At 33.4% G+C, this 14484-nt stretch overlaps 1 protein-coding gene across 1 annotated transcript; it reads right to left on the reverse strand.

Annotated features, from left to right (window-relative positions):
• Positions 1-9369: 9369 nt before the first annotated feature.
• LOC112765897 (WRKY transcription factor 55-like) lies at positions 9370-14231 on the reverse strand. The gene is made up of 3 exons (XM_025811760.3): positions 13550-14231; positions 11328-11459; positions 9370-10055 (listed from the first exon to the last, which is right to left on the reverse strand). The coding sequence occupies exons 1-3, from the start codon at positions 14083-14085 to the stop codon at positions 9581-9583; spliced, it is 1143 nt and encodes a 380-aa protein (XP_025667545.1). The 5' UTR covers positions 14086-14231; the 3' UTR covers positions 9370-9580.
• Between the last annotated feature and the right edge of the window lie 253 nt (positions 14232-14484).

The following is a 14484-nucleotide window of genomic DNA, read 5'->3' on the forward strand; positions in this document are numbered from 1 at the left end:
GTTAAAGATTTTTGACTCAATGTGTCTACTACCACATTCGCCTTTCCAGGATGATAACTCAGTTCAAAATCGTAGTCCTTAAGCAACTCCATCCATCTCCTCTGACGCATATTAAGCTCTTTCTAGTCAAAGATGTACTTGAGACTCTTATGATAAAAAAAGATGCTAAAACTTACTCCGTACAAGTGGTGTCTCCAAATCTTCAATGCAAATACAATCGCCGCTAATTTCAAATCATGAGTGGGGTAATTCACCTCATGCTGTCTCAGCTGACGCGATGCATAAGCCACCACATTCCGGTGTTACATCAACACGCAACCTAAACCCTTCAATGACGCATCACAATATACTTCAAATGGTACATGTGGTTCCGACAAGATTAAAACAGGTGCTGAAGTTAACTTTTGCTTCAAAGTCTGAAAACTCTCTTCACACTCCGACGTCCACACAAAAGGCACCTCCTTCCTTGTCAACTTAGTCATTGGTAGTGCAATCCGGGAGAATCCTTCAATGAATCTTCGGTAATATCCAATTAATCCTAAGAAACTCCTAACTTCCATCACCGTCGTTGGTCTTTACCACTCCATTACTGCTTCTACCTTTGAAGGATCTATGGCTATCCATCAAGTCGTCTATCCTTGGCAGCGGGTACTTATTCTTCACCGTCACTTTGTTCAACTATCAGTAATCCACGCACAATCACATTCCTCCATCCTTCTTCTTTACCAATAAAACTGGTGCTCCCCACGGTGATACACTCGGTCGAATGAACTTCTTATTCAGAAGCTCTTCCAACTGAGTCTTTAACTCTGCCAGCTCTATCGGAGCCATCCTATACGGCGTAATCGACACTGATCCGGCTCCTGGCACCAATTCAATCGCAAATTTAACCTCCCTCTGAGGTGGAAACTCAGGGATATCTTCCGGGAATACCTTCGGAAAGTCTCTAACTACCGGTATCTGATCTAAGCTCTGGACATCATCCAACGCATTAGCAGCCAACAGGATATAACTCTGACACTCTTCCCCACTATAGTGCACGATTACAGAGTTCAGATAATACCCCACAGCTACCACCGCTCCACTCTCTCCTTCTGGCATAAATCGAATCGACTGTTTAAAACAATCCAACAAAACTCGATTCTTCGACAACCAATCAAATCCCAAAATGATCTCTAATCCAATCATTGGCAAACAGATCAAGTCATGCACAAAGTCTCTACCCTCCATTTTAAATCCTACTTGCCTACAACCTGACCTAGTCATAATCGTTTGATGCGGAGTATGTACATGTAGATCAAAAGCTAACTCGAACACTTTCAAGCCTAGTTCCTCAAATTTAGCAAACGAAATAAACAAATGCGATGCTCCAGTATCATATAATGCAATCAAAGTCTTATCACCAATTAAACAAATACCTCTCATCAACGGATCTGCCTTGGAAGCATTCTTGGCGTTCACAGCAAAGACTCGCCCCTGATGCTGACTCTGACCCGCATTCGGGTTCCTCCCACGAGTGCAATCCCTCACAATGTGGCCGGGCAATCCATAGTTGAAGCAACCACCTAAACCAATCCTGCAAGAGTCATATGGATGAAAACGTCCACAACGATCACAAGCTAAATCCGGAGAAATTTTACTCTGATTTTCTCTCCCTTTGCCACGCTGAAACTGATCATGGGTGTTCTTTCTGAAGCCTCCTTGCCCTTGAGGCACATATCCTCCTCTCTTGAAGCTTTGACCCCTCGGATGAAAATACTTGCCACGCCCCTTGTTAGTGTTCCCTCCATGAGTATCCTTGGACGCCGCTACAGTCTTGGCATACTCCTCAACCACCCTTGCTTTGTTCACTAAGTCGGAGAAGACACAGATCTCTATAGAAGCCACAGCAGTCATAATGCTTTCCTTCAAACCCCTCTGGTACTTGATGCACTTCCATCTCTCGTAGGTCTCCGGGGCACCCTGACAGAAAACCTACAAAGCTCCTCAAACTTGCTTGTGTAGTCCGCCACAGATAGGGAACTTTGTTTCAGCTGCATCAGTTCCATCTTCTTTGCTTCTCTTGTAGACTCCGAAAAATACTTCTTGTAAAAGGCCGTCTAGAATACATCCCATAGAACGTCGGTGTTCTGAAGCTGTAGCAAGCGGCACTCAACTTGCCACCAGTGCTGGGCCTGTCCTGCCAGCTGATAAGCAGTAAATTCAACATACTGATTATTCAAAATGTGCTGCGCTTGTAAAGCACGCTCCATGGCCTGGAACCAGTTGTTCGCTTCAGTAGGATTAGTTAATCCTCGGAAAATGGGTGGATGAACCTTGAGGAATGTCGCCAAGGTCATCGAAACATCTCCCGTATTATCGCCGTTTCCCTCAGCAATGTCATGAGCATTCCCTTCACCATTCCCATTTTCGTTTCCGGCCGGTTGGCCCAATCTTTGCACTGCTTGCAGAGTCGCAGTAGCATTAGCTTCTATGGTATTCGCTAAGTTTGCCATGGCCGCCAAGAATTCGGCGTGGTTGTTAGCCGGTTGCGCATTCCTACTTTCTCGTGAACGGGCTCGACCTCGTCCGCGAGTGGCCATTAGGGTTCTTGTCTGCACCAAACAATTGATATCAAGGTGATCAGTCTCAATATCAAAAGCCTAGTGCTTCAATTATCCCAAACAGGCACTCACAAACAAGCATGCTATGCAATATCAAACAGATAACCTAATAGCATCAAAGAAAAGACACACAGAGTATGCAATGAAGCACAATTAGTCCATCCCTCAGGCTCACGAGGACGAACCGTTCTGATACCACTAAATGTAACACCCTAATTAGCCTAAGTTTTACCTCACGTCGTAAAGCAAAGGTTAATCAGAGATTACGACAGTTTTAAGCTCACACGTATAATATATAGAAAGAATTATTGTAATTTAGAAGCCCAATGAAGGATATAGCTCAAAAACAGGATTTGAAAAGCGCAAAACGTACTAACGAAGCTACTAACTTAAAGCACAGAAAACAGATAAGATATATCAAAACATAATAGGATAATATCATAAGAATCTAGCCACGGCTCACGGAGTTTAAGCCGGCTAGCCATATACAGACTATACAAAAACCAGACAGTAAAAATAGCTTATACAAGTTTTGTTGTCTCAAGACATGCCTCTAGGAAAAAGCAGAATACAAAAGTGAGAAATGTATAAAAAAATTAAATAAAAAAGACTCCAAAAGATATCCGGATCCTCTGCTTCTGTCACCATCCAAAGCAACTCACCGAGGTGGCTTGCGACCTGCATCTGAAAAACACAACAGAAATACGGTGTGAGAACCGGAGGTTCTCAGTATGGTAACAATGCCCAGTGATGTAGAATATAAGACCCCGCAACGCCAAAGGCAATCCTAGACTTCATATCCATCACAAGAATTCAATCTTAAGGCATACTAAAACAAATAAGCATAATTATATAAATCTTAGCATAAATAAATTGGGTAATTTATTTTAGGGGATTTCTATTCTAACCAAACACCGCTGTCCCACAGCCTTCACCAACCTATCCTCCATGCGATCCCATCGCCACCGCCTTCCGAACCTCCTCAATCCCAGTAGAAATCACAATTAATTACAATGCAAGTAAAACACAATTATTGGCATGTAAGGTAGATAATTCAAATAACAAATAGGCATGTTATACAAATAGGCAAACCATTATAAGTAGTCAAAGCATACAAACAGATAGAAAATGCATATGATGAATGCCTGTCCTATTGGCTGTGATATCACATTGTCGGTTCAACTGCCAACCCGACACATCTCCATGGAGATACGCCCTTCGGAATCATCATTAGGAACCCCAAGATATAGTGCTCGGATCACTGTCCAGGGTTTTGCGCTTGCACGCTCTATAGATCCGAAGGGATGGAGCGGGATACTCTTGCCACAGACCTCACATATCAACATAAGCGGGATTTAACCACCGTCCTTACGCCGCCGCCGCTACCTCGACAGGCGGGATCCAACCACCGTCCCTGTCGGGCGTATAACGTCTCATAATCTCAGTACAAATCAGTACTTCAGTGGTTTTCAGAAAAACATTATCAGTATACATGGATCCATCATCTCATTCAGAGTCCTTGACTCATCTCAACCACTGAAAATTCACATTTCAATTCTGAACTCAATAGTTCCTCATTTCTCATCTCATATATCAATCATCCTTCACATACCATCAAACCATCCTCAGTACACCCGAGATCTAGTCCTACGTTTTCTAATTTTTCATAAAAATCATCAACTAAAACCCTTAGATTATTTTCCATGTTCTCATACTCAAAATCGAACCCAAAAGTCTTAAAATAGTGTTATAAAAGCTTACAATCTTGTTGGGAAGGTGAAATAGTTGAAAACAAAGTTAAATTTGAGAAACAGGGCGTGAGCGTACGCATAGGGGTGTGCGCACGCACGCCCAGGAAGATTTTTAAAAGTGTGCGTGTGCATAAGGGTGTGCGTACGCATAGGTACCAAAATTTACAAGGTCTGTTCACTCGTACAGGGTGTGCTAGCGCCCTCAACAGACTCCCCTTTCTAACTTGTGCATAATTCTCATTGGTGTGTGCGCGCATAAGCTGTGCTAGCGCTGCAACCAGAAAGCCCTTTCCTGCCTGTGCGTGCGCACAGGTCTGTGCGTGCGCACAGGTCTGTGCGTGCGCACAGGTCTGTGCGTGCCCACATACCAGAAATTATAAAATTCTGTAACTTTGCAGAATTTCAGATTTTTACACCAATTTTTGAATGATCATAACTTCCTCTACAAAATTTTAAATTTTACAAACTTTATATCGATTCGAATAATTTTCAATAAACTTTAATTCTAAATAACTTTCAATCAATTTTGAAAACCGAGGCAAAAGTTATGATCAGACAAAGTTCACCAAAAATTCCCTTTTACCAAAATTCACAATTTCCATAATTCCTTATCATACACAATAAAAACCATACTAACCCATTCAAAACTCCATTTTTTTCACCAAAATCAACCCTTTGTGTCATATTACACCAAATCTTACCACATTTTCCTTAACAATTCATCATCATCCATCTCAACATCAATATATCACATATCCATCAATCATCATTATATCACTATCAATTTTCATTATCAACTCAACCATGATTCATGTTAAAAATCAACAATATTCATTCATCCAAATCCATCATATCTCAACTTCATCATTTAACCACAACAACAACATCAATTCATTATACATCATCAACCCAAGCAATCATCAACAACATATAAATTTCCAAACCTATCATATGGGTCGCTAGCCTAAGTGTCCATGAATATTATATACTACATAGAGGAAACTGAAACCATATATTGGCCGATTTCCAATATGCACCAAAACCCTAAAATAGCACAAGTTGAGTTCTCCACCACAAGTAAGCCACCAATGCAACTCCAACAAGCACCAACAAGCTCCAAACTCACAATAATCAAGCTATATTTACATAAACCATCAGAAATCAACCTAGGGCTCATAAAAATTGAAATTTCACAAGGGTTCCAAGAGACCTTACCTTACCCAACAGTTTTAGATGCCAAAACTACAAGCAATCAAGTGCTAGAGTGTACATAAACACCCAAAACACAAGACTTCACTCAAAAACAAAATCCAAAATTCGAATTTTTCAAGGGCACGAAAACTGGGCAGAGAAACTCGAGAAACTTACCACAATGGTTAAATAGAAATGACGGGCTCGACGAGAGCTTCGCGTAGCCGCTGACGGCACGCGAATCGGAGCACTGTAGCTCGAGATATCGCGAAAAGAAGAGATGTGTGAATAGTGTTTCTCTCTTCTCCTTCCCCTCTTCTTCTTTTCTGGTGGGTGTTTGTTTAATGAAGGTGGAAATGCTGAATGGGTTCATTAATGAGCCCTTATATATGTTGGGCTTGGGCCCAACTTGGGTCCGGTTCAACCTGCTAGCGTTTTTAGCCCGTTTGGCCTAACTTCGGGCTAAACCTTTAAAATTAACGTCCGATTTTTGAATTCTAATATTTTTTTAAGGTTTTTGACTGTTTTCACTTTTCTCGCGTAGTATCGGGCAGACTTGAACCGGTTCAACCGGTTCAACTGCCGGTTCACGGTTTTTCACGGTTTTTCACAGAAAACACATTTTCTAACTCAGAAAAATCTACTGAGTCCAAAAATCACCTTTAAATCCTCAAATTCTCACTCTAATATTTCAGAACCTACTTTGGTCAATTAATTACTTAATTAACCGGTTAATTAGTTGCGGTTCTTACAGCAGTTGTCAAGTCGCTCGCTAAATAAAATTGCAACAACTTAGCGATAAATGTATTTCGCTTGCTAATTAGCGACTTAAAATCAGTGAACAAAGTGTGTCAGTTATTAAAGGGTCGCAAATTTCTCGCTACTGAGATCCTAGGCACTTAATATCCATATTTCCACTTTAGCGACTAACTAGCAAGGAACACTTCCCTAGATGAATGATTTATTCGTTGAGATGAGTTAGCGATGACTGTATTTCGTCACTAACCTAATTTAAATTTTATAATATTATGCAACAAATTGGCGAGAAACTAGTTGCTCGCTTAAAATAAAAACTTTGATGACAAATTAGCTAGGAAATTGTCCATTGCAAAATGCATTTCAAGTCTTTGCGACATATTAGCTAGGAACATTGTTTCTCACTAATTAGTCTTTTTGCACAAAGTTTATTTAGCGACGAACTAGTGTGTGAATTGTTTCTCGCTAATTGTATATCAAACACTTGCGACGGAATAGTAACAACAATATCCCTCGCTACTTTACTTTTATTCGATTGAACTCCTAAGTCACTGATTTGCTAGAACATTGTCACTCGCTAATTAATTTGTGACAAATTAGCGAGAAAAGTTTTCCAATTCTTTTTTTAGCTACAAAACTCAATTTGCAAGAAACAAACTTACTCGTGAATCTCTCGTTAATCAGTCGTTTGTCTCAAATTTGAATATTTTGTAACCGTTAATTAATTTTGTCGTTAGTGCGTCACTAATTCGTCACTAGTTAGTTTTGAATTAATAACAAAAAATATTTTTTACAAAAGTTCGTCGTTAATTTGTCAAATTCTTGCAGTGTCATGTTCATGAAGCACAAGATGTAATATAAAATATTAATAAAAAATAATTAATTTCTTGTTGTGTGTTTGGATTTTTGCGTGGAAACCTCTATTTTTTTTTAGGGCACAAAATAGAGTTAGGTAACAAGCAAGTTGAATTTTCATCATATATAAGTATCTGTACACGATCATGATGTGAATGCATAGTTGGATTATTTAACTCATCCTTCATAAAATTTATGTATATAGTATATACGCGTATGTTTCACACTGAAATTGAATATTCAAATTTGGTACAATTGTTTGATCTCGTGATGTAATGAGGAAAGTATACATTTATTGTGCAAAATTGAAAACATCATGAGGTAAGAATTGTAAATACCAACTTGGTTATCTGCTTTTTTTTTTTTTTTTGAACCTCCAATAATGTATCCACCACCAACAACAATAACAAAATAAAAATATTTAATAATAATTAAGTTTTCTAGTGTAATTCTCTCAATCTCTTAAACTCTTATAATTAATATTAGTGAATTAATAAGCATTAAAGTACTCTTTCATTCTGTTATTTATTCAATATGCATTGTTATAATAAAAAAATGTTAAATTAGTCTCGATAATAAGTAATATCTTAAACTGTAATCATGAAATGTTAGGTTCAAGTTTAGAAAGTAGTAAAAGATTATTTTTATTTTATGAGCATATATAATAAAAGATATTTAAAGAATAAAAATTGTCTATCACATTTCTTTTAAAAATTCCTTATATATATATAAGATTCCTAGTAATTGGATTTTACTTGAGTACTAAAACCAAGTTTTGTATAAACAAATAACACAACACTAATGAATTAGCCAACAATTAATTAACTTTTTGAAGTATCTACACCAAAGGATAATATAAATCAGATAAACTCTCACTATATCCTAGCAAATACTCATCGATTTCACTATATATAAACGCCTAAAAAAAAATAAGAAAAACAAAAAAGTATTTTGATAAACAATGTTATTCTCATAAAAGAATAAAATTTAACTATTCTTATTATTACAATTAATATTAGAAAAAATATAGAAAATTAACTTTTAGTTACATAATATTAGTCAAACTTTTTTATTCTAATTTTTTTAGTATTTAAAATTTACTGTTAAAGATTTATGATTTAGGATTTAAAATTTAAAATAAAAAAATATTTTTAAAAATATTATAAGATGTTGAATAAAAAAAGTTAAATCCCAAGCATTGTTTTAATCTTATGCCACTTCTCTATGAAGAACAAAAATAACATAAAAATTAATACCTAAATATTATTATAAATTAGACAAGTATTTTAAAACGTTTTAAAAATTGAAAATAAACAATTATATTATGAAAAGTTGTTAAAATAGTTGAGAAAAGAAATGGTTTGCTTGGAGAAGAATAAGAAAGAGAAAAAGAAATGCAAGAATGGAAGTGAAGCAGAGAAAGAGAGGAGAACTAATTATACAGTAAGAGAAAAGTTACATAGAGTAATGATGTTAGGTGAACATAAAAAAATTAACTATTAAATTAAGTATTAGTGTAAAATATATATTAAAATATAAAATATATACTAAAATTGAGTTAAATAATATATATATATATATATAAAATAACTAATTTAATTGTTAATTTTTGATGTGTATTTGATATTTTTATAGAAAGAGTGAATCAATTACAGAAGGGGGAGCTTATTGAGAGAAGATTGAGAAATGTCTTCCCTGGAAAGAATGATTACAAGCTCTAGCTAATTCTCTCTATTTCTCAGCTTATATACCTTGCGTAGTTAAGACAGACATAACTAACTCAAGTAGCAAGAAGTCTAACCAATTATGCTAACTGATCGATGCTTAATTTTACTCATAGTCGAATACTTCAACAATAATTATGAAAATAAAAATTAGGTTTAAGTATATTTGTTATTTCTAAAATTTGTTAAAAAAATTTAAAATATTTTTTAATTTTAATTTTGCTCAAAAAAATTTTTATTTACATAAAAAATATGATAATTAATTTTTTTTAAGTTTATGATTAATTCATCAATAATTTTATAAGAATAATTTTTAGGATAAACAAGTCAAACACAATCCGACTCTTAGTTATTAGACATTATTACTAAGTTGATCCTTACGTCTTGAAAATATATCTATCAAAAAATATATTTGATACAAATAAAAATTTTTTGAAATAAAATTAAAATAAAATAAATTTTAAGAATGTTTTTAAGATTTTTGACGAATTAAAAAAAAAGGGGTGTATTTTACCATAAACATTATTACACAGTGAAAATGGAAAATAACAAAGGCTATTAATATAATAACCATGGCATCTATCGAATGATAAATAAGAAACGAGCATCTACAGCCGAAGAAACATGTAAGAATTTCTAGAGAAATGTTAAATTCTTGAACAGAGAAGAGTGAAAGAGAGATTCCATTTAATCATGTTGATCAGGTTTTCTTTTCACTTGGATCCCATTTATCATCAGAAGTAGGGAAGAGAGATTCCATACTGCAATTCCCACTGCTACTCCCAGAATTAAACATAACATCAGCCATATCCGCCACCAGATAATCAGCACCGCCGACACCGTATTTCAAAGTAGACGGTCCAGCACCACCGCTGCTGCTGCCATCGCCGCCGCCGCCGCCGAGACTGAGGCTAACTGAGTGCATCCACATAGAAGAAGAAGGAGAGGAAGTGTTAGGTCCTCCTGCTCCTTGAAGAGGATTATTGGGAGGCATTATGTTAATGTTATCAAGTTGAAGTTGCTGTGGAAATGTTGATGGTGCTGTTGATGACATGTGGCATGTGTGATCGCCAACGTATGTTACTTCAAATATGTTTGGATTGTTATCAATTTTCTGCACTTGTTTCTTTGCTGGGCATCCATATTGTTTCTGATGGGTGCACCTGTAATAACTCCTGTGATTTAACCAAACATTATTATTCATCATCTTATTAATTAATATTCTCACTTTAATTTTAAACATCATTATTCATCAACTAATGACCGATGCAAATCAAATGGGTAATAGTTCAAATAACATAATTTCTTGATATTTATCTAAGAAGTCATACTAATGATAAAAGTAATTTTTTTTATCTGTCTGTAAATTATTCTTTTAATTGTATAGATAATCAAAATGATTAATTTATGTTGAGTCATCCTAAAAATAAAAAGTTTAAATAAATGAGATAACACATTATAAAAACACAATATCCAACTCATCAAAATATATTAAGACACTAAATTTATCGGTCTCTTATTCTATAAATTCTTCACTTTTTATTCTTTATTATGTAAGGCTGTCTTATATATTTATTATTTTATAATTTACTGTTTTATTTTAAGAATTTTTTTTATTCAAATTTTATGAATAATATATATATATATATATATATATATATATATATATGGAAAAAAGTATTTTAGGATTAAAATTTATTCAGTACATATGTTTTTTTAAATTCACATGGTTATAGGAGATATATAATATAAATAATTATATTCCTAAACTAATATATAAGATTCTTAATTAATTTCTCATCAATCAACTTAGCTAAATGTGTTGCATTATTATTTGTTCTTTCTTTTAAATTAAATTATATATGTCAATATTATTGAAATTAAAAAGTATATGTATTGTGTTGAACTTTCAATGTTAGCTAGCTAGCCAAGTTGTCACTTTATGGTCTTTATTACATGGCATGCATCTAAGAGAGACATTATGTGCAAATAACAGGTCAACGTGTGAATGGGTCAACTACTTCTGGGCCCTTGAATTGTGCCAGTGAATTTTCAGACAGAAGAAACAAGTCTCACACAAAAGAGAGAAAGAGTAAAGAGGTCTTCTTAACAATGTATGTAGTATTCTATAAGCATTGAATTGATGGTGTCAAACTCTAATTAACATGCGCAATACCCGTCAACGTTATATATATATAAATAATTTTCAGTGGACTATTATTATTATTACAAGTATGTGTGTACGCTTTTAATTTAAGTTTTACTCATTCAATGGAAGCAAGTTATTAATATGGGTCCATTACTTTTATTAGGACTACTTTAATCCCTCAATTCATGCTAGCTAGCAAGCGACCTAGTTGACGGGTTAAATTGATTAAGTATATCCACTCAATTTAACTAAATTAATAATTAATTCATTAATTAATTAATTAATTAAGCATATATACCTTTGATACTTAGAACCAAGTATTTCTTTCTGACCATATTTTCTCCAAGTGAATCCATCTTCCATAGGCATTTCTGTGTTTCCAAGTTGTTGAGCTGGAAGATTCACTACTCTCTTCTCCGCATCATTCTTCCTGTTCAAAATGTTTTTAAGATATGATCTTTAATTAGACCGAATACATATAAAAATAAAAATCACTTAAGATAATTATTATAGTGTCATCAATCAATAAATTTTCATGATTATTATTAGAATAAATGTTCTTTTCGATTTTTAATTATTGTTTGAAAGATAAAATACTCTTCTACAATTTAAAAAATTTTAATTAATTTTTAACTATTTATATAATTAATCTAAGTGGCCTTTGACACATTAACAGATTATGGTTTATTACGACTGCTTAGACTAATTATTTGAATAAGTGAAAACTTATTAGAGATTTTTGAATTGTGGATAGATGTTTATCCTTCGAACAAGTGATCAAAAATAAAAATTGACATTTAGTGAAATAAAATTCATACATGCATCTTTAAAATAAAAAAAATAGAAAAATTTAATTTGTTCCCTAATGATTACTACCAAGACAGGTCTACTTGGAAAAGTCTGCTTTACTTCGTCCCCCATTATTCTTTTTCATGAAAAAGTATAAAGAGACAGTAAAAATAATAAATAATGTGAACAATAAATATATTGGATGTTCAATTCAATAGGTATGCAAATGATTATGTTGATTATTTTTAATTGGATTGTTATTTATTTTTTATTCGATTTACTCATGCACAGTTAACAATAGCTAGATGTTCAATTTACTAAGTGTGCGGATAATTATTCTAATATTAAGGTTTAAGAAATAATTTAAAAATAGAATGTTTTTTTACTTTATTGTGTCAATTTTAAAATTTATTATTCACATTATTTAAAAAAGTCATAGTGTACCTAACAAAATCGTTTTTTCATATTCCAATATTATAGAGTACGTTTGAGGTAGCTAAAGCTTCCAAAACTGAAAACAACATTCTTTTGATCAATTATTGCAGATGGAATGAATTGTATTTGTTGCACATGTCAAAACTAGACAAAAACCCTTACCCGACTACCAAGGCAACCATTTGTAACCATAAACCAACGGATTAAGTGATCAAAATGATAGAAACATATTAGATATTACAACTTAATCCAAAATACTAAGATATTAAAATATATATATATTTGAGAAACATTTCAATTTGACCTCTACGAATTTTTGTATCAAACAAAGTAGCCTGACCAGAAAAGTGACAAGCATTTAAGTACCAAATAATTTGGGTTAGGTAAAACAGATGATAGGAGTAAACAGAGGATGTTGATAGAATCGATTCGTGTGTATCTTTTAACTTTTTATCAAATACACTTTTCTTTTAAAAAGTTCAAAGCGGTTAATTTGTCACTTAGACAAAGTTCAATCATTCATCAATTTTTGGAGAGTTCGAAAAATTCATATATAACAGCATGCAAACTGAACTCAAAACTGGACAACTATATACATACACTTAACCTGTCTCTAAAACTGAAATAATTATTTTTGTAACTCTTATTACAAGTTTTATATTTTCCAAGGATATGACTTTTAGGTAATATCTAAGTACGAATATTCTCTCACTTTTTGAATTAGTTTTTGAGAGTAAAATAAGTTCAGTTAGATAGTTTATGAATTGGACTCATTCTCTACTCTTAAATTATGATAAGCTATATATAATCACAGTTGCAAGTTGGAGCTACAATTTTTGCATGAGTAATGTTAGGGTCAACTATTTTCAACCCAACGTCAACTAACTTCTTCAAAATTATTAAATTATACATCTTAAATCATAAATTTTTATTTTTAAATACTAAATTATAAACCTAAACCCTAAAATTAAGTAATACTAGATAAATAAAAATTGGTTTTTTATTTTTTTTCCCACATTGTTATTCTAGGACATTACAATCACAACTAAAACTAAAATATATAAAAACTATATATATACGTAACAAAAATATTATGTACATATTAAAAATTAGTTATTATATATTTATATATAAATATATATAATTTAATTTATTTTTTATGTGCAATAACTAATTTTAATATATATCTCACAAATTTTTTTTTTATCAAAAATAGGGAGACTTCTTAAATATAATTCATTGGTTTCTATCTCACATAATTGCATACATAATTTACTAATATATATATATAGATACCTTTTCCGTGGCCTTGAAGGTGATAGTTGAGTAGCATGAACTTGTACCTCAAGCCCTTTCATTGATTTCTCCATAGATGATGATCCTTCAACATTTCTTAACTGCTGAAGATCTCCGCCGCCACCAGCGCCACCTATCAAAGGGAATCCTTGTGGTTGACGTTGATGATGCTGCATTTGCAACAAAACCTGATCCATTGTGTGTGCATAGCTTGTAGAAGAAGAAGACTTCATCATCCATTCTTGCATCATACTTGAGAAAGAACTTGCGCATGCACCCATTTGTTGTTGAGTTTCATGCATATTGAACAATGGAGCAAATGAAGAAGAAGAAGAAGAAGAAGATGCTCCGATCAAATTGTTATTCACCATAGTCATCAACAGCTTCTCCTTTGCACCATTGAATGCCTTCACAACTTCATCAATAGAAGAAACCAATATATCAGGTTGGATATTGGCCATATTTGGTAGTTGCTCCGATTCTATTTTCTTCGCTAATTCGCAACCATGGCTAATTGAATTCAACACCTCTTCCATGGTTTCTTGATGTTAGTTCCTCTTTACCTTTGGTGACTTTCCATGTTATTATTTCAAGTTTGAAAAATAAATATGTAAAGGAGGGTTGTTAAGAACTAATAAACACATACAAATTTTCTTCTTTGTAAACTTCTACGTTGGTGCTTAAAAAAGAAGCACTTATGTTGTGTTTCCATTTAACATTATGGCACTACGTACATAAATAAGATAAAGAAAATTAAAGTGGAATAATGTGAAATTTGGGTGGGAAATGAAGACTTAGTCTTTGGTCTGAGATACTTAGAATGAATTATTTCAAACTATTTTATTGTTATTGTTATTTTGATTTTTCTTTTGGGTCTAGAGAGAAGACTAGTGACTAGTGACCCGACTTATTATGTGTGTGTGAAGAATTTTCAA

The sequence above is a fragment of the Arachis hypogaea genome, chromosome 17, assembly GCF_003086295.3.
Source record: "Arachis hypogaea cultivar Tifrunner chromosome 17, arahy.Tifrunner.gnm2.J5K5, whole genome shotgun sequence".
Lineage (NCBI taxonomy): Eukaryota > Viridiplantae > Streptophyta > Magnoliopsida > Fabales > Fabaceae > Arachis > Arachis hypogaea.